Source organism: Nerophis lumbriciformis, linkage group LG20, assembly GCF_033978685.3.
Source record: "Nerophis lumbriciformis linkage group LG20, RoL_Nlum_v2.1, whole genome shotgun sequence".
In the NCBI taxonomy this organism is placed as follows: domain Eukaryota; kingdom Metazoa; phylum Chordata; class Actinopteri; order Syngnathiformes; family Syngnathidae; genus Nerophis; species Nerophis lumbriciformis.
Window position 1 is genome coordinate 21,685,907 of NC_084567.2, and position 27,863 is coordinate 21,713,769.

Consider the following 27,863-nt stretch of genomic DNA (forward strand, 5'->3'; position numbering starts at 1 on the left):
TAGTAAATTCCGGCGTCGCTAAGTGTCTACGTTGGTGTGGCTCGTTTCTAGCCTAGATCCAAGTTGCACTGCAGCCGGGCTCGGCTCACCTTCAGCCGTGGCCCAGGTTAGCATGGGTCCGAAGCCAAGGAGAGTGGTTAGCCCCCCTGAGGACGACATGGAAGAAATTAAGAAATCTCTTGAGTTCTTGTCGGCTGAGATCGCAACAATTGCTGACCAGCAAAAGAAAATTGTGGATCTGATGGGTGACATTCAGTCACTCAAAAGACTGAACACGGAGAAAGACAAAGCTATAAAAGTTTTGGAATGTCGCCTGGCCAACTTGGAGCAGTACTCCCGCATGAACAACGTGATCGTCAGCGGACTTAAGACCAAGCATCGGTCATACGCCAGTGTGGCAGCCCGGGAGAACGGTCCCGTAGGGCGGGAGGGAGTTCAATCGGAGTCAGAGGTGGAATCACTGGAGCAGCAGGTGGTCAGCTTTTTGGGGAGCAGGAGGATCTCCGTGGACAGGAGCGACATTGAAGCCTGTCACACCCTGCCTACGAGAACCAAAGGAGCAACACCAGCGATCATCATTCGCTTCACCAACAGAAAGAACAAGATCGCGATCCTAAAACAGGGTCGCAAATTAAAAGGAACGGAGGTGTACGAACACCTCACAAAAAGGAATGGTGAGATCGCCAGGCGCGCACGAATCCTGAGGAAGCAAAGCAAAATTCAGTCTACATGGACTGCCAGCTGTAAAGTGTTTATCAAGCTGAATGGTACGACCCCAGAAGAGGAGAAAGTCATGGTCATCAACGACATCAGTGATTTGGACAAATTCGATATCTGAGGAACTATCTGCGGCGAGGTAGGACCCCTGTGTCTACTCATGGACACTTTTCACACACACATCATGACTGTCACTCATTGTTTCCCTTTTTTATTCTTTAGTTTTTTTTAATTCTTTAGTTGTTTGCTGCAGTTGCAGATGTCATGCCTATGTACTAGTTGGGCGTTGTTATATATGTCTACCTGTATGGCTTTTTAGGCCTCATAGCAGGCCTACACTACTGTGTTTCAGGGTTAATTGTAAAAAGCAATATAAGTCATCAATCGCTCTCTCTCTTCATCATGGTTTCATACAACCTTAAACTACCCGGCAAAGGCCTACTGATAGCTCATTTGAATATCTGTAGCTTAAGAAATAAAATCCCTGATTTATGTATGATAATGAAGTCTAATGATATACACATTATGGCAATATCTGAAACCCATCTTGACTCCTCTTTTGAGGATGATGAATTAGCTGTAGATGTATACACAATTTTTAGGAAGGATAGAACAAGATATGGTGGAGGTATAGCTGTGTATGTGCAGAGTCACATTCCTGTGAAAGTAAGACATGATTTAATGTTGGCTGATATTGAGGCCCTGTGGATCCAGGTTCATCTGCCACAGACCAAACCCATACTGGTTGGGTGCTGCTATAGACCACCTAGTGCCGATATAAAATACCTGGATTTAATATGCAAGATGTTGGATAAATCTAGTGATGAGAACAGAGAGATATATTTTACTGGGGACACAAACATTGATTGGTCTGCTATGTGCCCGCTGAAAAAGAAACTTATTGCTGTAACTAATGCCTGTAACCTCACACAGACTATTACACTACCAACCAGATCAACTATAAATAGAAATGGGCTAAAGTCATCCAAATGCATTGACCACCTATTCACTAATGTTCCTGATAAATGCACTAAAACAGTATCAATAGCTCTTGGCTTTACGGATCACAACTTAATTGCAATAAGGAGGAAGACCAAGCTCTCCAAAGCTCCTAGTGTGACTATACATAAAAGATCTTATAAATATTTTAATGAAGAAAAATTTATAGATGATGTGGAACATGTTAACTGGGAAATTGTGTGTCTTGAGGAGGGTCCCGAAGCTGCTTTGAGCACATTCATGAAGTTATTTTTGCAGATTGCAGATAAGCATGCTCCTGTCAGGAAAACAACTGTCAAGGCAAATGGCGCCCCTTGGTTAGGGAATGAGCTCAAAGCACTTATGAAGCAACGTAACCAGGCTAAAAAGTTGGCAGACTCTTCTGGTCTACTTTCTGATGTGATGATCTATCGTAAATTAAGAAATCGTGTAACTAAAATAAATAGAAGTAATAAAAAGGTATATTATCAGACAAAGATCTATGACTTTAGACATGATGGAAAACAATTGTGGAAAATTTTAAATCAAATAATGGGAAGATCAGCATCATGTAAAACAAATTCGTATATAGAAGTTAATGGAGCTTACCTGACTAAGCCAATGGAAATTGCCACATATTTTAATAATTACTTCACAAACAAGGTGGAAAATCTGAGAGTGAATATGACGCCTTCTGATGGCTCCTCCTCATGCACATTAATTGAAAATCATATAATGAAGGGTAAAAACTGCAGGTTCGATTTTGTACCAGTTAGTAGTTCTGATATTGAGAAATTGTTGTTATCACTGCCATCTAATAAACCTGCTGGGACGGACATGCTAGATGGCAAATTGTTAAGAATTGCGGCATGCCATGTATCAACTCCGATTTGTCATATATTTAATAAATCATTAAGATATGGAGTCTTTCCTGGGGTTTGGAAGGAGGCTAAGGTCATCCCTCTACCCAAGGACAAAAATAAAGATTTTACTGGTAAAAACAGTAGACCAATAAGCATACTTCCTGTTCTTAGTAAATTGATGGAAAAAGTTGTTTTCAAACAAATTCAAGATTACTTTACCTACAACAAACTGATGTCGGGTTCCCAGCATGCTTATAGGCAAGGTCACTCAACATCTACTGCTCTAGCTCAGCTGACTGATGACTGGCTGTCACAAATGGATGTCAAGAAGATGGTTGGTACTGTCCTGATTGACTTTAGTGCGGCATTCGATGTCATAGATCACAACATAATGATCTCCAAACTGAGAAAATATGGTTTTAATAGTATGTCACTTTCTTGGATGTTGAGCTATCTATCAGCAAGATCACAGAGAGTGTGTTTTAATGGTAGCCTATCTGAACGCAAGTACAATTACTGCGGCGTGCCTCAAGGAAGCTGCTTAGGTCCTTTACTTTTTATTATTTTTACTAATGATCTTCCCTGTGTTACAACAAACACCAATATGGTTATGTATGCAGATTACACAACTCTATACAGTACTGCCTCTACCTTAAATGACCTAGAAAACAACTTAAATCAGGACCTGGAGAGAGTGTCCCGCTGGGTAAATGATAGTAAACTTGTTGTGAATATTGACAAAACAAAAATCATTCTTTTTGGATCCAGGCATATGCTTGTTGATGACCCACAGCTTCATATTTTAATGTCAGACATACGTATTGAGCAGGTCAAAAAAGCAAAATTGCTTGGTGTGCTATTAGACAGTCAACTGTCATGGTCCGATCATATTAATGGTATTTCAATGAAAATGGGAAGAGGTTTAGCCATGGTCAGGAGGTGCTCCACCTTCTTGACATCCTCAACAATGGCTCAAGTCATACAGTCCTTGGTTTTCTGTCATCTTCATTACTGTCCTATAATATGGTCCGCTACGACTAAGTCTGACCTGAACAAACTGCAACTTGTTCAGAACAGAGCGGCTAGACTGGTACTTAAATGTTCTTTGCACACTAATATTTCATTTATGCATTCACGCCTGTCCTGGTTGTCTGTTGAACAAAAGATGCATTGTAGTCTCATTATGTTCTTTAGAACTATCATTTTAGATCAATCACCAGATTACTTTTACAAACAGTTTTTAAAATCAACTAACACACATATTCATGACACTAGGAATGCCAGCAATGGCTATTTGGCACTTCCTGCTCCCAGGACCAATCTCCTCAAACATACAGTCATGTATAGATGTACATCATTTTGGAATGGGTTGCCATCTCACATTAATCTCTCACAAAGTAAATTGTCATTCAAGACAGCTTTGAAGATACACCTATTGCAGCTGCCCACATGACGAGAATTTTTAATACTGTTTTTAACTAGCTTTTTATCTTATGTTGTATTTTTCCATTGTATAATGTCTGTTATTGCATGTATTCTTTGCATTTTTATTTTGTATGCTCCTATATGGACCCCAGGAAGACTAGCAGTCGCCTTGGCGTCAGCTAATGGGGATCCATTCAATAAACAATAAACAATAACTGTCATACTAAATATGAAAGTTATATAAACATAACTCCAAAACCAAACAAGGTCTAAAAAGGCCTGTAATATTGTATCCATGTGAGTTTTACTAGAATCAGTTGTTTTTGTAAGGTTTGCAAATACAAAATATAGATTTTACTCAATATGACAGTACACTGTCACACTCAATCTGACAGTTATTTAAACATAACTCCTAAACCACACATGCAAAATGGCTAATAATGCCTGGAGAAATGTATCTCTGTGAGTTTTACTGGAAAAAAATATTCCTTAAGGCTTAAGGTTCTTTAAGGAAATATGTTGTGGGGCTGTCTTGGTTGACAGCTAGAATTCACCAAGTCAAGTATTTCATATATATATATATATATATATATATATATATATATATATATATATATATATCAGTGACGTGCAGTCACTGGAGGCAGGTGAGGCGGGGCCTTACGTGCCATCATGGAAAGAAAAAAAATGTAAAATGAAAAAAAATTAATTCAATTGTTAAATGTATCCAGTGATTATACTATAAAGTTATTTTCCATTTAACTTCACCAGTTTTAGATTATTTTTATTCAAAATCGCTGCATTTTCACATTTGCCGTTCAAATACTGAGAAGAGACGGTGCGGTGAACAGCAGCCAGTTGAGGCACGTCACTGCGTTGTGCCTCACCATGGATTGCGGACTCGGCTAACTGCTGGCCTGCTGTGCAGTGAGACCGTATTGCTATATGAACTATATTATACATTTCCATAGTTAGCTGAGGTATATAATGTACAGTGTATTTTGTCAACAACTGTATGTGTGTAACCAGTGTTGGGTTAGTTACTGAAAACCAGTAACTAGTTAGTTACTAGTTACTTTATTTCAAAAGTAACTCAGTTACTAACTCAGTTACTTACACCAAAAAGTAATGCGTTACTGTGAAAAGTAACTATTTAGTTACTTATTTTTTCCCCCTTTTTTTAAGGCTCCCATTAATGCCCTTTCATTTCAGTACTGTTATTGCACTGGAGAATAATACAATGTGTTGATCAACTTGACATGCATTTGCATCACTGAACTCTGCTAAGCAATGTGCTCTACATACAACACACAAAGACAAAGATATGTTTCAAAGGGCCAATTTATTTCAGGCCAGAACAAATTGACAAAACTATTTTAAATAGCTGCAACATAATGGCACTTTAACTTTAACTTTAAGTAGATAGGATCTTTGATCCAAGACACAACTTACATTTAACCAAAATGTTATTTTCTTTGTGCTCGACAAAAGAAAAGTATAGAGAATGTCTCCATGTTAAAAAAAACTCGACTTCTGGCTTCGCCATGATGTCTTGTTAGTTGTTATGAGAGTAGCGTGTGTGTGTGTGTGTGTGTGTGTGTGTGTGTGTGGCCCTTTAAGATATGACAGCATGTGAGGTGAGTGACGTCAGTGAGTGAGTGGGCGAGAGAGGTGAGCGAGCGGCGACAGTGAGTGAGTGCGTGCAGGTGCTCTAGCTTGGTGGATGGCTGCGTCCAATAAAGTCACAAAGTTGCAACAAACCGCCCGTCTTGTCATTCACCCTCACTGCCGGGTAAAGTGAAGGTTGTTAGCCCCGAAGACGTACATAGGCCCTGGAGGAACGTCTCCCTTGCGCTCCTCAACTGCGGTATGGGAGTCCCCCCGCCCCCACCCACACAAAGCACGCCTTTTCTTTTCCACCGCTGCAATAAAACACACTCAGATCTTCTGTTTCTATCCGATACTACATGAAAAATAACGTAAAATAACGCAGTAACGCATCATGTACTAACGGTAACTGAGTTACTGAATATAAAAAATAACGCGTTAGATTACTAGTTACCGCCGAAACTAACGGCGTTACAGTAACGCATTACTTTGTAACGCGTTAGTCCCAACACTGTGTGTAACGTATTTCTTGTGCTGAGCGATCATAAAACAGCTGCAAAAGACGCACTGGCTGAGGCTCGCAGTAATCCCGCCTCCGTAGAATGCACCCCCTGACGGGAGTGTTATATCAACTAAAGCCCACACTTAAAATTTCCACGTGCAAGATTGAATCTATTTAAAAAAGTTATTTCATAAGAAGCCAAAAAGTGCAAAAACAATAATGTTCGTGTTGGAGGAGTTGTGAATGACTGCAGGGCCACAACATTAGGTACACCTGCAGACTGCAGGTGTACCTAATTCACAACTCCTCCAACACGAATATTATTGTTTTTGCACTTTTTGGCTTCTTATTAAATAACTTTGGTAACCTATTTTTATGGGCTTTTCTCTTTGTGATGTTAAGTTCCTGTTATGCGCTGTTATACAGTATATGCCTTGAACTCTTATTTTGAAGGCGCTAAGAGTGGAAGTGATGACACGTTGGAGTGGAGCGGAGGTTTTTGAAAGAAGGTAAATAAAGTGGTCCTCGTGTAAACTGGAGCCTCCGTGTTTGTTATTTTGTAGTTTCATACATAATAGGCGACATTTATAAACCTTCGGTTACACTTTTTTAAATAGATTCAATCTTGCACGTGGAAAGTTTAAGTGAGGGCTTTAGTTGATATAACACTCCCGTCAGGGGGTGCATTCTACGGCGGGGGTGCATTAATCCAGCACAACAGCGGCACATGGACTTCATTTATAAGTAAAGGTAAGACCATAATAATGTTTTTTTTATTAAATTTGCTTTTTTGTGTGCTACAGTTTGTATGTGTAAAGTTAAAGTTAAGTTAAAGTACCAATGATTGTAACACACACACTAGGTGTAATGAAATTTGTCCTCTGCATTTGACCCATCCCCTTGATCACCCCCTGGGAGGTGAGGGGAGCAGTGGGCAGCAGCGGCGCCGCGCCCGGGAATAAATTTTGGTGATTTAACCCCCAATTCCAACCCTTGATGCTGAGTGCCAAGCAGGGAAGAATGCTGGTATGAGCTTTTAAACATAACCCGTTAACTGCTGCCAATCAAATGGTGAATAAGATACTCTTTAGGGTTCATATGTTTGTAAATCGGACTGTGATGAAGTCAGTGCCTCACCAGCCATGAACCTCACCGCACGTCACTGCAGTATATATATATATATATATATATATATATATATATATATATATATATATATATATATAAGAAATACTTGACTTTCAGTGAATTCTAGCTATATATATATATATATATATATATTTATTTTATTTATAAATATATATATATATATATATATATATATATATATATATATATATATATATATATAAATAAAATAAATACTTGAATTTCAGTGTTCATTTATTTACACATATACACACACATAACACTCATCTACTCATTGTTGAGTTAAGGGTTGAATTGTCCATCCTTGTTCTATTCTCTGTCACCATTTTTCTAACCATGCTGAACACCCTCTCTGATGATGCATTGCTGAGTGGCACGCACAAAAGTGCTTTCATCAATCTTCCATCTCTCCCTAGCATGGCCCAAAACCGGTCAATCTTTGCTTCCTGCGGAAGATCTTCACTGCCAAGCACTTGGTACCCCACTACTTCTTCCTGGAGGCTATCCAGGTCCAATCGCAGCTGCGATTGGAACTTACAAGCGTATTTCTTCATCTTACTCGTCGTCGGCATCGCCATGGCTGTATCTTCCTCGTTCTTCTGCTTCGTCTCCTTGTTGTGTGCGCAGTTGTGCACTGCACTCTCTAAAAGCCCTAGATGTTATTGTCACATATGCATGTACAGTAGATGGCAGTATTGTCCTGTTTAAGAGTGTCACAACATTGCTGTTTACGGCAGACGAACTGCTGTACGGTAGACGAAAACGTGACTGCTGTTGTTGTGTGTTGTTACCGCGCTGTGAGGACGTTAATGAAACTGCCTAACAATAAACCCACATAAAAAACCAAGAACTCGCCCTTGATCATTCTACAGTTATAACGTGATTGGGCAGGCACGCTGTTTATATTGTGGGAAAGCGGACGTGAAAACAAGTCAGGTCCGCATGAAGCTTGAGGGGTCGTGTCCTCCAGCTCTGCCTGAATTTTGGGAGATTGTCAGGAGAAAATTTGTCCCGGGAAGATTTCGGGAGAGGCGCTGAATTTCGGGAGTCTCCCGGAAAATCCGGGAGGGTTGGCAAGTATGCGTTGAGGGGATCCGGTTTGATGGCTGCGGGATAAAATCTCTGCCTTTTGCAGATGATGTGGTCCCGATGGCTTCAACTGGCCAGGATCTTCAGCTCTCATTGGATCGGTTTGCAGCCGAGTGTGAAGCAACTGGGATGAGAATCAGCACCTCCAAGTCCGAGTCCATGGTTCTCGTGCAGGAAAGGGTGGAGTGCAATCTCCAGGTGGGGAGGAGATCTTGCCCCAAGTGGAGGAGTTCAAATACCTAGGAGTCTTGTTCACGAGTGAGGGAAGAGTGGGTTGTGAGAGCCACAGGCGGATCGGTGCGGCGTCTTCAGTAATGAGGACGCTATATCGATCCGTTTTGGTGAAGAAGGAGCTGAGCCAGAAGGAAAAGCTCTCAATTTACCAGTCGATCTACGTTACCATCCTCACCTCGCATGAGCTTTGGGTTATGACTGAAAGGACAAGATCACGGGTACAAGCGGCCGAAATGAGTTTCCTCCACCGGGTGGCGGGTCTCTCCCTTAGAGATAGGGTGAGAAGCTCTGTCATCCAGGAGGAACTCAGAGTAAAGCCGCTGCTCCTCCACATTGAGAGGACCCAGATGAGGTGGTTCGGGCATCTGCTCAGGATGCCACTCGAACGCCTCTCTCGGGAGGTGTTTAGGGCAAGTCCGACCGGCAGGAGGCCACGGGGAAGACCCAGGACACATTGGGAAGACTATGTCTCCCGGCTGGCCTGGGAACGCCTCGGGATCCCCCAAAAAGAGCTGGACGAAGTGGCTGGGTAGAGGGAAGTCTGGGCTTCTATGCTTAGGCTGCTGCCCCCGTAACCCGACCTCGTATAAGCGGAAGAAAATGGATGGATGGATTTAGTATGACAGTTATACTGTCATATTGAATAAAAAAAACTAACTTGTGTCTTTGCAAACCTTACAAAATATATGTTTTCTAGTAAAACTCACAAAGATACATATCTCCAGGCATTATTAGCCATTTTGCATGTGTGGTTTAGGAGTTATGTTTAAATAACTGTCAGATTAAGTGTGATAGTATACTGTCATAGTGAGTAAAACCCATATTTTGTATTTGACAACCTTACAAAAACAACTAATTCTAGTTGAACTCACATGGATTCAGGAATTTTTAGACATAATGCATGTTTGGTTTTGGAGTTATGTTTATATAACTTTCATATTTAGTATGACAGTTATACTGTCAGATTGAGTAAAAAAAATAACTTGTGTCTTTACAAACCATACAAAAAAATGTTTCCATTTAAACTCACAAAGATACATTTTTACAGTCATTATTAGCCATTTTGCATATTTGGTATAGGAGTTATGTTTAAATAACTGTCATTTTGAACGTGGCAGTTATACTGTCATTATGAGTAAAACCTAATGTTTGTATTTGTAAACCTTACCAAAATACCTGATTTTGGTAAAACTCACAGATTCAAAATTAGTCATATTTAGACAGATTGCATGTTTGGTTTTGGAGTTATGTTTATATAACTTGCATATATAGTATGACAGTTATACATTCATATTGAGTAAAAAAACAACATGTGTCTTTGCAAACCTTACAAAAGATCATTATTCTAGTAAAACTAACAAAGATACATTTCTCCAGGCATTATTAGCCATTTTGCATGTGTGGTTTAGGAGTTATGTTTAAATAATTGTCATTTTGAGTGTGACAGTATGCTGTCATAGTGAGTAAAACATAATTTTTGTATTTGCAAACCTTACAAAAACAACTGATTCTAGTAAAACTCACATAGATTCAAAATTACAGACATGTTTAGACAGATTGCATGTTTGGTTTTGGAGTTATGTTTATATAACTTTTATATTTAGTATGACAGTTATACATTCATATTGAGTAAAAAACTACTAACTTGTGTCTTTGCAAACTTTACAAAAGATCATTATTCTAGTAAAACTAACAAATATACATTTCTCCAGGCATCATTAGCCATTTCGCATGTGTTGTTTAGGAGTTATGATTAAATAACTGTCATATTGAGTGTGACAGTATACTGTCATACACTCTTAAAATGAATGTGTTGGAAATAACACAATTTGTGTTGCTTTTTTACACATCTCCATGTCCAGAGGGGGACAACTCAATTTTTGTTAATTTTAACACATTAACTGTGTTATTTATATTAACACAGTAAATGTGTAGGTTTTCAAGGTTCAAGGTTCAAGGTTCAACTTTATTGTCCCCGCGGGGAAATTTGTCTTGGGCACAGTGCATCATTGCTTTCTTAACATACCCAAAAACAACAGAACAAAACCACAAAAACACAAGCACAGACACAACCACAACCATACAACTAACATTTAAACATCAGAACATGGAGCTTGATAGACATAGGTGGCACTTTGATGTAGGCATAAAATCTACAGTATGGAGATAAAGATAAGGTACCAGTGTGCATTGCACTAGAGCTCATGGATAAAGTGCTGTGTGCTAAAGTGCTTAGTTCTAAAGTGCTATGTGCTAAAGTGCTATGTGCTAAAAAAAAGTGCTAACCTATGTATTAACATTCTATTGCACATTGTTGGTCAGCTTAATGGAGGCTGGGACAAATGATAATTTAAGGCGGTTAGATTTGCATAGTGGGACCCGGAGTCTTCTCCCTGATGGCATGGTTCCATATTCAGGGAAGAGTGGGTGTTGTGAGTTGGAAATAATTTTCTTAGCTTTTTTCCTAACTGCCTGCTCATAGATGCTCTGTATAGGCTCATATTCTTTCCTCCCTACGATTTTCATTGCCGTTTTATGCATGCCGGCCAGTTTGCTTTTTAGCTTAACGGTTAGGTTGCCAAACCATGAGGTGATCCCGTATCTAATGATGCTCTCTACAATGGCACGGTAGAAAATCATCATGATGTGGCTGCTTACGCCGTACAATCTTAATCTTCGCAAAAAATATAGCCTCTGTTGCAGTCTATTGCACAGTTTGTCAATATGTGTCTTCCAGCAGAGAAGATTATCAATATGAACCCCTAAATATTTATATGAGGATACCTGGGTGATTTCCTGATTTTTGATGACCACTGGCTCATGGTCAGTCACTTTCCTCGGATCCAAAACCATTTCCTGTGTCTTGGTCACATTTAGAATAAGATGGTTGGTATCACACCACCTAATAAATAGGTCTATCTCGTCTTGGTACACAGAGAGGTCCGTATCCTTGTGTAGGAGATTTAGGAGCACGGTATCGTCCGCAAATTTCACCATATAATTGTTAGGGTGCACAGTCCTACAATCATTGGTGTACAATGTAAACAGTGTTGGTGATACAACGCAACCCTGTGGGACACCTGTGTTGCAGTGTTTGGTGTCTGACAGTGTTTTGTTGACCTTCACTTGCTGTGTTCTGTTTGTTAAAAAAGAGTGGAACCATTTGATCAAGGTGGAGGTTACACCCATGTCTTTGAGCTTCTCCAAGAGTATGTGAATTTGCACTGTATTAAAAGCTGAGCTGAAATCAACAAATAAAATTCTAGCATAAGCTTTTGTGTTTTCAAGGTGCTTGGAGATAAAATGCAAGGTGCAAAGGATTGCATCATCAGTACTGCATTCCTGCTTGTACGCAAACTGGTACACATCTAAATTTGGCTTGACATCCTTCATTAGCAGTGACACAACAAATTTTTCAAAACATTTCATAACAATCGAAGTGAGAGCTGAGTGAAGTGAAGTGTAGTAACAAATGTTTGTGTTACTTACTCAAAATCAACACATTTTGTGTATATTGGCAACACACGTGTGTGTGTGTGTGTGTGTGTGTGCGTGCTATGCTATATAAAAAACAACATAATTTGAAATTTAATTGGCATTTAATTCAATAATTCTTTCTATTCATTACATTTACTTTTACCATAAATAAGGAAATAAGGAAATAAGTCTGTATCTTGTCAGCAATTCAGAATCTCTCAGCTCATATACATCAAGTGGCAAATCATCAGTTGCATCTTTCAGATTAATCACTTGTAATTAATCTGTCTTTTTAATCACATAAATGTGAAGGTGGTCATCAAAATACTTAACAGTGAGAACTCTCAACAAAATGAACACCTCATCACGGTCAGAAAAAGGAACAATATACACTGTTTCTCCAAAGATATGTTCGTTGTCCAGATCACATTTTAAGGAAACCACACAACCAGGTCTGTAGCTATGACCAAATATAGACACACAACTGGCCACACTTATCATACTCAAAATGTTTAAATCATGTCCACAGGCTGCCATTTTTTCAATCAACAACTCATACTTTACCAAACAGGCAAGAAACCCAATACGACTTGAAGAGTTTGTCCAGACTGCAGGTGAGGCCCTCTTCCTGGAGTGGAATGACTACTTAGTCATTGGCAGCCACGATGACACATTGTGTTGATGTTGTGCTGGGATGTCCAATGCTCACCAGACAAGGTTGCATCACTAGAGCAGGGTCAGTGGTTTCTAGGAGGTCATGGAAGCTTGTTCCTGGCTAAAACACACAGTGTATGCAACATATTACATCATGCACACAGATGATCTTTACAAGTTATGAATAATTTACTTATTAAGATATCTCACTTGGTTTATATTCTTATCACAAATTAAGATATTCTTACTTGTTTAATGTCCAACATGTAGGACAGAGCTGATTTGATGCTGCATTTTGTCCATCCCTTAGATCTTCCTGACACAGTAGGGGGCAGATAATGTGTGAGCATCTTCAGTGCTCTATAGCACTTTGATTCTGTAGAAATAGAAAAATATACAGTTTGTATAACCGACATGTGAGACTGTAAGGTTAAATGTGTGTCAACTTGGGGAGTCTTCTATGAACCGAAGATAACACAAAAAGGCATGATAATCCTCCATAAATAAACTAAACATTACCAGCACTCTCAGCTTCTGGTGGTTCATCTTTTCCTTCAAGAGCAGCCAGCTTCAACAACTTTGGGACCATGGTTGCGTGCCATTTGCGCAGAAAAATGTCTGTCTTGTTTGGAAACATCTTCTCAAACTCTCTGTCGATCTGTTAAGTTTTACCAGCAGGACAACACAAGGGTGATTAGATAAGGTTATATGCAAATCCATTGAGAGTGCAGGTGGTGATTAAATGTACTGATTTACCAGATATGGCATATCAATGAAACGAGGGTAGTTCATAGCAATCTCTGCCAGAGTAAATGACTGATTAGATATCCAGTATCTTCGGTGGAAGTCGGTTTTGTCCATACCCATCTTGATCGAAGAAAGGTTCTCAGGACTAGGATTCATCCTTTTTATCACAGTTATCCATTCTTGGACAGACTCATCACTTTCTGTAACTTCTTCAAGTCAAACAGTGACTTCAGATGAGCCACCTCTTCTGCAATAACGGCGCCGATCATCCCTTAGTTTTCGGCGGATATTCCTCAGCTTATCTTCCAGAAAGCCAGTGTGACTTGTTGGATCATAGAAGTGTTCCTTTACAACACAGAGTACAAGTACAACGCAAATAAAACAGTGATCTAATGAGCTACTATCAGAATCAATCGACGTAATGTGTGTTTCTCACTCTTAACAACATTCCTTTACATATCCTTCATTTTCGTCCTCCATCTTGATGTTAAGTGATGGGTAAAGTGTCACAATGGTTCTGGCGAGGAGTTTTGTGTCCGCACTTACTGGATAACTGAGGAAAAACATACTGAACAAGAAAAAGGACACATTAACATTGGGCATAACATTAGACGCGCTGTAGTTCAAAATAAAAGTGACAAATGTCTACTTACAATCCCATTTTTTCAACAAGGAAACTGACGGCAGTTGTTACCAGTACCCTTCTTAATTTTTCTGTAAGGGTCCCATTCTCCTCGTAGAATGCAAAAATCCTGGGATCTTTTTGTTGGAGGTAAGTCTTCACACTCTCAGGATCAAGATCACTGGCTGCTGTTGAAATCTGAAGGAACAGTCCATATACACAGTATTTTATTTAACCAGTATACTGCTGTAGAGATATTACCACTTAATCTAAGCACTGGGATAATAATACTACACATAAAAGGCACACAGGCTCACTAAACAGAATATTATGTTTAGTGACCTTCCATAAATTAACAGACATGAGCAAATGAACAAACATACCTGCTGTACTTCCATTTCCTGTGTGGTGACAGCAGTCACACTGACATCACAAACATCTGATTGAATGGACTTGAATAGAATTTGGAATGTATCCATGTTTTCAACATTGCAGTTCACATCAGTGTCAATGTATTTATTAAAATCTGAGCAGAATTTCAGAATTCTGGTCATTTCTGCTTTGCACGACAGTGCAGATGTACACGCCTCTGTAATGTCCTTGACATTACCAAGAGTGTAAGTCTTCTTGAAAATGTCTCTGCCATCCAGGAGGACTGTTGTGAGAGATCTGGGAGAAGCCATTCTTCTACTTGTGTATAAACAAAAATGTACAGAGGAATTAACACAAATTCAACAAATTCAATACAACACCAAGTTGACAACAGAAGGACTTTGTGTAAAATAATAAAAATGCAATTATAGTCTAACAGAAATTATAATACACTTAGTTAGAACAAGCTAAATGTTAAGACATTTTGAACCACTATGAACCATTATTAGTCCAGTGCAGAGGTGGGTAGTAACGCGCTACATTTACTCCGTTACATCTACTTGAGTAACTTTTGGGATAAATTGTACTTCTAAGAGTAGTTTTAATGCAACATACTTTTACTTTTACTTAAGTATATTTATAGAGAAGGAACGCTACTTTTACTCCGCTACTTTTATCTACATTCAGCTCGCTACTCGCTACTAATTTTTATCGATCTGTTAATGCACGCTTTGTTTGTTTTGGTCTGTCAGTCAGACCTTCAAAGTGCCTGCCTTACTGGTGACGTTTCACTTCGTTCCACCAATCAGATGCAGTCACTGGTGACGTTGGACCAATCAAACAGAGCCAGGTGGTCACATGACCTGACTTAAACAAGTTGAAAAACTTATTGGGGTGTTACCATTTAGTGGTCAATTGTACTGAATATGTACTGTACTGTGCAATCTACTCATAAAAGTTCCAATCAATCAATCAAAAGTGTGAAGGAAAAAAGATACTTGTTTTATTTCAACCGTACCGTCAAAAGCCCCAAGACTGACCGCACATGAGGACGTTCCTATCTTCACAATAAAAGTGCAGCGCCATCGCGCCTGCGCTTTCAAAACAAGAGTCTCCGAAAGCCAGCGTAAACAAGCTAGCAAGCTACGGAGTTTGACGCCAATATATTTCTTGTAAAGTGTATAAAAACGAATATGGAAGCTGGACAAATAGGATGCCAAAAACCCACCACTTTCATGTGGTATTAGACAGAAAGGAGGAACTTTTCTTCTCCTCCATTTGAAAACGTGGACGTTATCATCACGACTGTCTGATTACAATCAACGCAAGTCATCAGAATCAGGTAATACACCAACTTATATTCTAGTCTTCATTAAAGAAAGGAATCTATATGTTAAACATGCATGTATATGCATTAAAACACCTTTAACATGTAAACAAAAACAGCAAAATAAATACTTATAAATTATATACTGTATATATCAATGTATATGTATGTATATATATATATATATATATATATATATATATATATATATGTATATATATATATATATATATATATATATATATATATATATATATATATATATATATATATATGATATGAGTGTGTATGTTACTCATCAGTTACTCAGTACTTGAGTAGTTTTTTCACAACATACTTTTTACTTTTACTCAAGTAAATATTTGGGTGACTACTCCTTACTTTTACTTGAGTAATACATCTCTAAAGTAACAGTACTCTTACTTGAGTACAATTTCTGGCTACTCTACCCACCTCTGGTCCAGTGCAAATATGTTTACATGTCATGAGATGAACTGATCATAGGTGACTTGATTTCTGAGACAACATTGACTATGACTGGAAATGGCCTTTAATACCTATGCAACATATGGACAGATTCAAAACTTTAAAAAGGGAATGTAAAATTGAAATGATAACATACCCAAAAGAAACCATGAATAGTTTTAAAGTCAACCAGTGCAGTTTTGTCAAACGGTTTAATTGATACTGTGGATACCTTCTTACTATCAAGCCTTACCTTAGTAATGTTAGCTAACTTGTGGAAACAAACCTGCAAAATAAAAAGCCAAAATTAATTTAGCCATTAACCAACATTATGTACACACAGCATAACTTGGGTACTATTTGAAAGAGCCCTAAAAAAAAAAATAATAATCAAGGTTTAGTGTAGCTAGCAATATGGCTAGCTGTTCGTCAGCAGTTCATTTGCACATGCAAAACTTTACATTTTGTCAGTAGGTTAAAGTCACACATTCCCAGCAAAACTACCACTATTAAACCCTTTAAAATACAACAATGTGCAAGTAGACTGGAATATGCTTGCCTTCATTAAGAAATTTGGACGGATACAGTCGCAGAGGTCCGGTGATGGCCACGTAGATCAACGAAAAGGTGGGCCGTTTTTTTTTGTTGTTGTTTTTTTTAACTCTATGGCAACCCATCTGATTGGTCAAAGCTCATGACATAATGTTGTGTAGAATGTCTGTGTAACTTTCCCCTCAGGAAAATCCTGTGACTTAACACATTTGTTGAAATCATCATTACACACAACATGTGTTGATTTCCAACACATTTGTTTTAAGAGTTTAGTGAGTAAAACCTAATTTTTGTATTTGCAAACCTTACAAAAACAACTGATTCTAGTTAAACTCACATAGATACAATATTACAGGCATTTTTAGACATTATGCATGTTTGGTTTTGGAGTTATGTTTATATAACTTTCATATATAGTATGATAGGTATACTGTCATATTGAGTAAAAAAAACAACTTGTGTCTTTGCAAACCTTACAAAAGATGATTTTTCTAGTGAAACTCACAAATTCAACCAGAAGCTTGCCAGAAGCTTGTGGATGGCTACCAAAAGCGCCTTATTGCAGTAAAACTTTCCAAATGACATGTAACCAAATATTAACATTGCTGTATGTATATTTTTGACCCAGCAGATTTGGCCAAATTTTCAGTAGACCCATAATACATTCATAAAAGAACCAAACATTATGATTGTTTTTTGTGATTGCATAACAATCACTTTATCACAAAAAAATAAGAGTTGTAGAAATAATTGGAAACTCAAGACAGCCATGACATTATGTTCTTTACAAGTGTATGTAAACTTTTGACCACGACTGCATGTACACATGCATGCGCATTAGCTTTAGGTATTGTTAGCTAATAATCGCTATTTTGATAGCTAGCGTTAGCTGTGATTTACTGTATATTCTATCATAACAACAACATGACTGCAAAATGTTTGTTGCTTCTCTTGGACTACTTTTGGATGTGTGCACACGCTGCCTCGGCGTACATGTTGACGAGACCGGCTGAGTGACCGCCGTAAACACTAATCATTTAATTCGGGTCGGTAAACATTTGTTTTGCATAAACTTTGTAATTGTGAAAAATATAGACAATTGTCAAACAAATGTGTTCTGTTAAACCACTAATGGTAACGTAAGGTAGCCAATTGTGTTTGTGTTATATTTTTTGCTTTGAAAAATGTTACTGTGAGGAAGTTACAAACAAACAGTGTTTGCTACACATGTTAGAGCTCATTCATTATTTTTATATTTCGTAAATAATATTATCAGCCATGTCTCAAATTCTATGATGATGTTTGATTCATGGACAATGACAAATTATTTTGAAAAACTTTATTGAACATATACACAATGTAAAGTAAGAAATGGATAAAAATCATGCACCTGGTAGCGAGAACACCAATGCTCAATACAGAAAAACTATAGACACAAAAAGGTTACGACTATATAACATAAATTACAAATCTGTGCAACTTGGTAAAGTAAAATTATGTTATTTTAAATTATAAGCCGGGTGAACCAGAAGACAGAGGTGTCCAAAATGTGGCACGGGGCACATTTTTAGCACACAGCTCATTTTTGTTGCCCCTCAACATATTGTTAACAATGAAACAAATGTATTCTTACTGACATATTATTAGGATGTTTTTGTTTGGATAGTTTTAGAGTAGGGCTGCACAATTAATATTCAATGCTGAATCCTGATTTTGGCTGGCAGAATTTAATGAAGATGATCTTCTGCGATATCAATTTAAAAAAACAGGTTCCGCTGTATATCAAATCAAGAACTTTCGTAGACCGAAGTGGCAAGAAAGCAGCGTTGTGAAGCCCCCTGAAGCGGCGGCTCCTCCCCACACCCCTGGTAACTGTGTATGTGCACAGAGCTCCACGATCACGCCCACCACCTTGCTGGCCGGCACTAACAACATTTAGCCAGTCGCCTCTTTTCACTTCCGTGGGGTCTAACTCGGCATGGGTTAAAGACCGGACTGCTGTTATTAGACCGCAACAGGTGTGGACGCCTGCACAACATGCTGCTCTGCTTGTCTCCATGGAGTCGCACTAGCAGGATTAACCATTAGCCATCATGCTGAATAGAGACACTTTTCTGATGTATGCCAACATTTCTCGCCCGTGTTTTGGCGAGACAAGCTCCTATTGGAATTCATGCAGCCCCTCATGTGTAAGAATCTAAGGAATGTGGAAATGTAATACAATTGTTACACTAAATATCGCTATATTTTTGTATTTAGTCATTTAATATGTCATTTAATATGTACAATCAAATGTATGATTAGGTAAAGCGGTGATGTCCAAATGAACGTGGCTGTTTTCTTATCCATCCATCCATTTTCTACCGCTTGTCCCGTTCGGAGTTCGCGGGGGGTGCTGGAGCCTATCTCTGCTGCATTCGAGCGGGAGGCGGGGTGCACCCTGGACAAGTCGCCACCTCATCGCAGGGTCAACACAGATAGTCAGACAACGTTCACACTCACATTCACACACTAGGGCCAATTTAGTGTTGCCAATCAACCTGGCCCCGACAAAATATAAGTTGAAGACATCATGAAAACATGAAATAATCCAATCTGTAGAACAGTAAAAACTTTCTTTAAATTATTTGCCTGCATGCCTCTAACTTTTTCCCTCAGAATAGCTTTCTCACTGGTTAGGATGCTTCCTTAAGAAATAAGGGATGTAGCAAGCCCCAGTTGTGGTATGGCTTACCTTTTTTCTTCTTCTTTTTGTTTTTATTGATTTAATGGTGATGTGTGTTAAGAAACAAAACCTTTTATTTTTCCCATTTTCCCTGGAAACGTCCTATATAGTTACATGCAAATATTGACAGGTATGCCCTTTCTCCTTTCATTAAACATGACAAACATCAGTTAACAGCTGGACAAGGCCTTGAGTTGTTTTTCTATTTTGTTTTGTCGGACCAGTTGCGACAGCAGGGCTAATGTGGTTAATTATGCACCACACGACGTTGCACAAACGCCACTATACGTTTCTGTCTGATGCTGCGTGTCAGAAAAGACATAATATAATGCTGGCTGCTTCAGACGTTTGTGCTGGCACTCTGTGCTACACATTATGAGGAGGGGGAGTGATCGAGAGCTTGTGAGTGCATGCCGTCGAGCAATCTGGGAGAGAATTCTCACAAGAACTCAAATACATATATGCTCGGTCAGATATCAAAAACATATTTGGGGAGAATTGATTGTTCTGTCTATCTGTGTTGGCCCTGCGATCAGGTGGCGACTTGTCCAGGGTGTACCCCGCCTTCCGCCCGAATGCAGCTGAGATAGGCTCCAGCGACCCCCTGCAACCCCGAAAGGGATAAGCGGCAGTAAATGGATGGATGGATGAATGACTACAGAGTAATTTTCATTCATGAATGAATGAAAAAAATGGGCTCCCCCAGAAAAGACACTTTTCTCATGGAGTACAAAAGAGCAAGTGCTTGAGCACCACGAGGGAATTTATCCGTGCAGTGCCATTTGTCATTATACCTGAGCTTCTGCTCGGGGCCCTGCGGCCACTAGAGGGTCCTCAAACACTGATATCACCAGAGTCGTGTATAGAGGGAGTATGGACAACTAAACGAGAGGCGCCATGATTGGTACTTAGGACGTTGGCGGCTGTGCCCAGATGCATGCAATTGAGTCGTTCTGACATTAGTTTTCCTGACATAATAAACCAAATAATAAGTCTAAATATAGCTCATAAACCTTCAAGAAAAGATTTGTTTTTTCATCAAAATATAATTTTGCTGGCCATATTTGATGCACTCCACATTCATGCAGTGTTTATTGACCAGTGGCTCTCTAACACGGTCGCGCCGGCGAAATGTACTTCAGAAAATACATAGCAACCAAAAATAAATGCGTTACCCTTATTTTGCCAAAACATTCATTAGCTTTGGACCAACAATTACGGAGAAATTAGGACTTCTGTGTGAAGTATGTCAACTGTGGTGGCTGTCTCCAATGTAATGTTTGTAATCACTGCGCTATATATGCCTGTGCTTTTTTTAATAGATTTCATATGGCATATGTTTCATGGCTTTCTGATTTAATTATCACCATTCTTCTATCCATTTTCTACCGCTTTTCCCTCTCGGGGTTGCGGGGGGTGCTGGAGCTGCACTCGGGCGGAAGGCGCAGTACACCCTGGACAAGTCGCTACCTCATCGCAGGGCCAATACAGATGGACAGACAACATCCTATTGACTTGAATACTGAACTAATGTTGCTTTTTACTGCAATATTTATTAGTTTAGTTTGGATTAATGGGGAGACATGCAGAAAAGATGCAACTTTGAAGCAAAGTTTTGTCAGGCAAAGAGTATAAATTCACTGTTACTGAGCATGCGGTATACCACATTTCTCAGGTGTATGTATATTTCTTTACCTCACACAAGAAACACTTATTATTGTCTCTCCAGCCTTCCCTGCGAACCTTCACTTCCCATATTTTCTTCTTTCTGGGTTGTGCAGAAACGTACGCAATTGCTTCTAGCGTTTTTTGCAAGTGGCGCATACCCATGCCGCACAGCAGGGCATGTTTAAATGGCAAACCCTCGGCAAACACTCTTCGATGTACTAAATGTATAATGAGGAAGTGCAGTGTCGCTCAGCTGTGGCTTCAAACTGGTACGTAACATGGCGCCCTGTAGTCATGTGAATGCCTTTTGACCAATCATTGAGAAGATCACTTTAAACCGAGTTGTCCATACTCTCTCTATAAATGACTCTGGACATCACATGTCAACAGTTGAGTCTCGTTGGTTCTCATTGGAACTCAACTTAAGAAGGGCATTGCTCAGGAAGCAGTATCGATAATACAATTGGGATAGCTAAATTCTTATAAATTATCAACCCTCGATGGGACACAATGTTTGTTAATGACATGACAATTTTTTGGGCACCCATATGTTCAGAATAGTAACCGCTATAAAACATACATTCTACTGTTGGATGTACATGAATCCCTCATAATAATTTCCATAAAATCACACTAAAGTATGCACCAGAATACTCACATCAGTAAAACATAGGTTCAACTTTTAGCACTTCTGTTTTGGTCAACATTTTTGGTGACTTTTAGTTCCTTCTAATGTTCGAAAGCTCCATATTTCCTCTTGAGGAACATGACATGCAGATTGGGAAATGATGTGTTCATTGGAGCAGGCAAGGTCATAGTTAAATCAAACATTGAAATGTACTGTTGTGTTTGCAGGTTGAAAGACATATTAAAAAGTGTGATCATGAGTCTGTTATCTTCAAAGTGTACAGTCCAAAAGAGGCTTTTTTTAAACATTCACTAACGGTCTCTGCAAAGTCCTCTGCAAACTCGCTTCACTTCATGCTGCCCCCTGAAAGCAAGCACGGTTCACAGAATAGTTTCCCCCCATCCTTCAATACACACACCCACCTATGATTCTGACAACTGGGCCGCCAGCTCATCAGTTTGTCGAAGCTCATTATCGCCCAATAATTCGATCTCAGGTGCTGATGAGTTCTCGTTTTGCCCAAGCTTGGCCTGGGACGTGGCGTCAGTTTGGTCCTCGGTCTTAAAGTTGTCACTGAGCAAAGCTGCTCTCTCTGCCACCGAGTTGCTGGAAGGAGCGGTGGTGACATAGCCTGTTGATGTGGAGCCGCTTCCACTGTGGTGGGACCCAGCTTTGGGGATTATCTGTGGTGGGTGTTGGACTTGCTGGTGGGGCATAGGCATGGAGATTTGCATGGGGTAAAAGTTGTGCAGATACGGGTAAGCTGGCATAGGGTGGTAACCATTGACTGGAATGTAGAGTTGTGGGGGGACCAATGGTCGATGCATCTGACCTTTCATTGGTATAAACTGGGCTTGATGGAAGGGGGAACTCTTTTTGGGGCTTTGGTAGCGTGATGCATTCACTGTGCTCATGCTGATGTTGCTCACTGGGCTGATGCTGAGAGAACTGGTCTGGGTGGTGTTGCTGGTGCCGGAAGTTTGAGCAGAGCTGTTGTAGTTTGAAAGACTCTCCCAAGAGCGCAGACGCGTGTGAATGTCCTTGAAGCGAGGCCTTCTTGCCTGGAATTCAATCCAGCACTCCAGCATCAAGGTGTATATCCAGGCCGGGCAGTCGTCAGGACACTGCAATACCTGGTGGCTGCGCACCATATCAATCACATCCTGATTGGAGTAGCCACAATACGGCTGCAGACCGTAACTAAAGGTCTCCCACAGCAAAACACCGTAAGACCAGATGTCAGAGTCTGTGGAGAACTTTCCATACATGATAGCCTCAGGTGACATCCAGCGAATTGGAAAAGAGCTTGTTCCCATCAGATTGTAATAATCGGCTGAGTAGACGTCCCTCAAGAGACCCAGATCTAGAATCTTAATGCCAAGTTTGTCAAAAACCAGAATATTCCGAGCTGCGAGGTCTTTGTGGACAATTTGTTGGCTGGAAAGATACTCCATTCCAGCAGCAATCTGGGTGACGACATGAAGGAAATCTGTTGGCTCCAATGTGGATTTTACCGTCCTGTCATCATCGGAGCTGCCAACGTCCGAGTTGGGGGAGCGCATGACCAGGTACTCATGGAGGTCTCCAAGGCTGGAATACGTAAAGATCATGTTCATTGGCTGCTCCTTAGTGACCGCGCCCACAAGACAAACAATATTCTGATGCTGAATGTGAGAGCGGAGCAGGGCCTCATGGCGAAATTCCTCAGCCAGGATGGGATCAATCTTGTCCTTTAGTGTCTTAATGGCCACCACCTGTGTTGGCTCACCAGGTGCAGTGCCGTACAGATGACCCTTGTAAACCTTGCCAAAGCGATCCTCACCCAGTTCCTCCATAAATCGAACAGCTGACACATTGATCTCCCGCAGCTTTGCCTGCAGTCACAAAATGAAAAAAGACACATTCTTTAAGCCAACAATGAAAAGTAGCATTTTGTTTGCTAGAATACATAACATAATAAGGGTGTCTTAGAATTGTCGATTAAGGGGGGTTTGACTATGAACTTCGAAGTGGAATCATGGCTGCATGGATGCAAGGCCTATGGAGATGCGACGGCAGTGCTCACCGTGCCACCGCACACCTCGGGCCTGGAGATGTAGCTTTGACCAGTTTGCTCGGGCAGGAGGCCTCTGCCACTGCTCCCCTCTAGCAGAAGATGATTGATATTAGCCAACTTATGGAGCTTCCGTATGTGTTGAAGCTCACGCCCAGTGCCGTTATTCCAAAGTTGACCAACTTTAAGTGCTTGCCATAGCAGGTTCTCTGCTATGGCATCAAAACAGTTCCAAAATATGCGCGTATAAAACCACCCTCTGCGCATATGAGGCCTCTGTTTGCGTGTGCACTGTGTTTCTCTGTTTTGTTACAAGTGTAGCGTTCCTGCTTTTTGGCACTTTGTGGCGGGCCTTGAATTCATGGCCCGGCAACAATGGTCTTTTCTGATTGTTCGCTTTAAATACCTACTGTATTCTGGTCAGAGCCAATCCAAGGTAACTGTTACCATCAAATGTCATTTCTGACAGACATTAGACAGTTCCTCCGGGCTTTTTTTGTGATTGTTTTTTTTATTATTGCGGCAGTATTTTCAGGAAACTTCCAACTTGTGGAAAGCATATGTCCGAGCTATGCAGAAGACATTTGGGCCGTTTGAGCGATAAAGAGTTGACATGATGTTACACATTGTTATTCCAATTTCATCTACCCAAAAAAACAACAACATTTTGATAGGACAGTTCACTTGCATGTTTGAGTGCCACTCAGAGATACATTGTAATTTGTGAAAATGATGCTGATTATTCAAAATTAGCATTTGCAGTTGAAGCCAAACATAATTTGTGGGGATTGGTAGAATGTTTGTGAATAGCGCGATTGTGACATCGCAAATTCCGCGAGGGACTGAATAGAGTTTAGACAAAATAACCTATTACATTATTCCTTATGTAGTCAAGTGCTTAGAATAAAAACAATACAATAACACAAACATTAGTGAGGCCATCACACCCGCGACTTTGGCACTATGACATCAGAGCACCAATAAATTAGCCAGTGTTGATAATAACGGCCTTACTGTATAACAGCGTTACTAATTGCGTTATTTTTTCCCAGTAACGAGTAATCTAATTAACTACTGTTCCCATCATTGCAACGCCGTTGCCGTTACTGAGAATGTGAAGTGGCGTGTTACTACAGTTTGGTTAAATGAAGTGCAATGTGTCAGGTTTCAGCCACACATCAGAAAGCAAGGGTGATGATGACAAAATTATCGGCAGGAGCAGAGAAATCCGCTGAAAAAGGTACACGATACAATAGTATCATCTTCTCTCATCGCTGTCCCTTGGCTGACAGTGCTTGGTGAGTTTGCGCGCACACTAACACACACACCCCTCCCCTCAGCCCTCATAAACCAGTGTCGAAGAAAACGTTGACATAATCTAAATCCAATTATATTTAATTTCATCTGGTATATGGGTGGGACAAGTTTGGAATATATCCAATCACAGCTCTTCAATAGCGTCAAATATGAAAAATATGAGGGTGGGGATTAGCAACGATGTAGCCAATCATATGAAGGGCCGTTAGGAACATTATTAAGAATTACCTCTTACGTACACTACTGAAATGCTCTCACATAAACAACTGAAATGTTTTTCTCTCACACACCCTACTGAAACACTCTTATACACACTACTGAAATGCTCTTACATACACTACTGAAATGCTCTCACATAAACAACTGAAATGTTTTTCTCTCACACACCCTACTGAAACACTCTTGTACACACTACTGAAATGCTCTTACATACACTACTGAAATGCTCTTATAAACACAACTGAAATGCTCTTACATACACTACTGAAACATTCTTACAAACACTACTGAAATGCTCTTACATACACTACTGAAACACTCTTATAAACACTACTGAAACACTCGTACATACACTACTGAAATGCTCTTACATACACTACTGAAACACTCTTATAAACACTACTGAAACGCTCTTACATACACTACTGAAACACTCTTATAAACACTACTGAAGCACTCTTACATACACTACTGAAACACTCTTATACACACAACTGAAACACTCTTACATACACTACTGAAACACTCTTATAAACACTACTGAAACACTCTTACATAAACTACTGAAACACTCTTATAAACACTACTGAAACACTCTTACATACACTACTAAAATGCTCTCACATAAACAACTAAAATGTTTTTCTCTCACACACCCTACTGAAACACTCTCATAAACACTACTGAAATGTTTTTCTCTCACGCACACACACACACACACACACACACACACACACACACACACCTGGAATTATTTTTCACTAGTATGTATAAACGGATTTCACCTGTGTGTGTGTGTGTGTGTGTGTGTGTGTGCTTTTTACACGTGCGTGTGAGAGACAACAATTGCAGTAGTATGTGTGCAAGGATTTCAGTTATGTGTATGAGCGCATCTTACCAGTGTGTATGTGAGCATCTTACCAGTGCGTATGCGAGCATCTTACCAGTGTGTATAAGAGACATTGCATTCCGGTTCCGGTCACCAATAATCCCCGCCCCTTCTCAGACAATTTTTTATTTCTATTTTTTTAAAGCCAAGTTACCAAATGTCTGCCTGACTGCCAACAAGTAGCTTAACCAAGGCGGGAACTCTACTTCATAATTTGAGGGCTTCAGCAGAGAATATAAAAACACTTTCAATGCAACAAGGGTCGGGCTGCCGCCGTGGATTGCCCCTGCGTGCTGTGACACCTGAGCGGCCACACAGCGGTGCTTTTCTCCTCCCGACAGCCAAGCAGCCTGGAGCACTCGTTCCATTGCGAGTTTGCGCCGCAGCATCATCAAGTGCAACGTTCCAGCTCATGGACATCGAAGTAGGAGGAGGAAAAGGCATTATTTATTTCTAAATGATTGTTGAATCCCACGCAATGTAAGGCAACATGGCATTGTAGTGAGCTAACCAGTTAGCCTTAGTGTGCCTCCACTACTAACAAGTTAGCAACTAGTGTTTCCGCGGCTCCTAAGAGTCTGACATCTATTGCAAACTTGCCGTTTGTCTCGGAGGAAGCGGACAAAAGTACACAGTCAAATCAGCGAGTAATGTTTGCAGCGTTGTTGCTATGGTAACATGTCGAAATGTGAGTCACGTCGTGGTACGTCAGTAGCTAATCATATACTAATAAGAATGGATTACATTTATTTAGCCCTTTTCTATCGACTAGATAAGGGGTCCCCAAACTACGGCCGGTTACGGCCCACCAGCGTCCAAAATCCGGCCCGCGGGAAAAAAATATATATATTATTTTAAATCTGACTTTTCTAATTCATTTTTTGGTGTCTCCTAGCCGCTCAGGCAAATCGTATTGTCTAAAAATGCATTTCCCTGTATGACTTATATTGTCTTAGCTGTTTTCATGTGATCTGATTGTTACATTCTTATTTCAGAGTCACCACACAGCTGCATGACCAATTCAACAAGGACGGAACAAACAACCTCTGGATTCATGGAAGTTGGCTTCCAAACAAATTCTCTCCACACAAATATATTGTTTGGAATATTCAATATTCCAAACATACTAAATATCCTTTTTTTTTTTTTGTTCAAAAAAGACTCCTTATGTCGTATTATTCATATACTTTTCAAATGTTCTTATAGTCAGACAATCTTTTCAGTATATTAGAGGGAATCTTTACCTGACCTGTTTGGACTGGCATCTGCAGTCTTCTTCAGAAGGGACACCTGACTGCTGTGATTTGTTGCCTATCAGCTCTTCTTATAGGCCTGGACAACCAGGCAGACTACTTGATGGTCAATGGGGGAGGAGCTAATAGGCAACACGTCACAGTGGTCAGGTGACCCTTCTGAAGAAGACTGCAAATGACAGTCGAAACATCCATCCATCCATTTTCTACCTCCTGTCCCTTTCGAGGTCGCAGGAGGTTCTGGAGCTTATCCAATATCAGGTAAAAATTCCATTTAATATACTGAAAATATTGTCTGACTAACCATTAAAAAGAAAACTAATTCATCCT

At 39.9% G+C, this 27,863-nt stretch overlaps 2 protein-coding genes across 2 annotated transcripts in view; one reads left to right on the top strand and one right to left on the bottom strand.

Moving 5' to 3' along the window:
* Positions 1 to 27,649, top strand: LOC133619520 (uncharacterized). The gene is made up of 2 exons (XM_061980580.2): positions 1 to 856; positions 27,276 to 27,649. The coding sequence occupies exon 1, from the start codon at positions 113 to 115 to the stop codon at positions 836 to 838; it is 726 nt and encodes a 241-aa protein (XP_061836564.1). The 5' UTR covers positions 1 to 112; the 3' UTR covers positions 839 to 856; positions 27,276 to 27,649.
* Positions 20,116 to 27,863, bottom strand: part of ror2 (receptor tyrosine kinase-like orphan receptor 2) — a 162,118-nt gene continuing 154,370 nt past the window's right edge. The window contains exon 9 of the mRNA XM_061980576.1: positions 20,116 to 23,676. Coding sequence (XP_061836560.1) covers positions 22,225 to 23,676 — 1,452 coding nt within the window. The 3' untranslated portion in view covers positions 20,116 to 22,224. The remainder of the gene's footprint in view (positions 23,677 to 27,863) is intronic.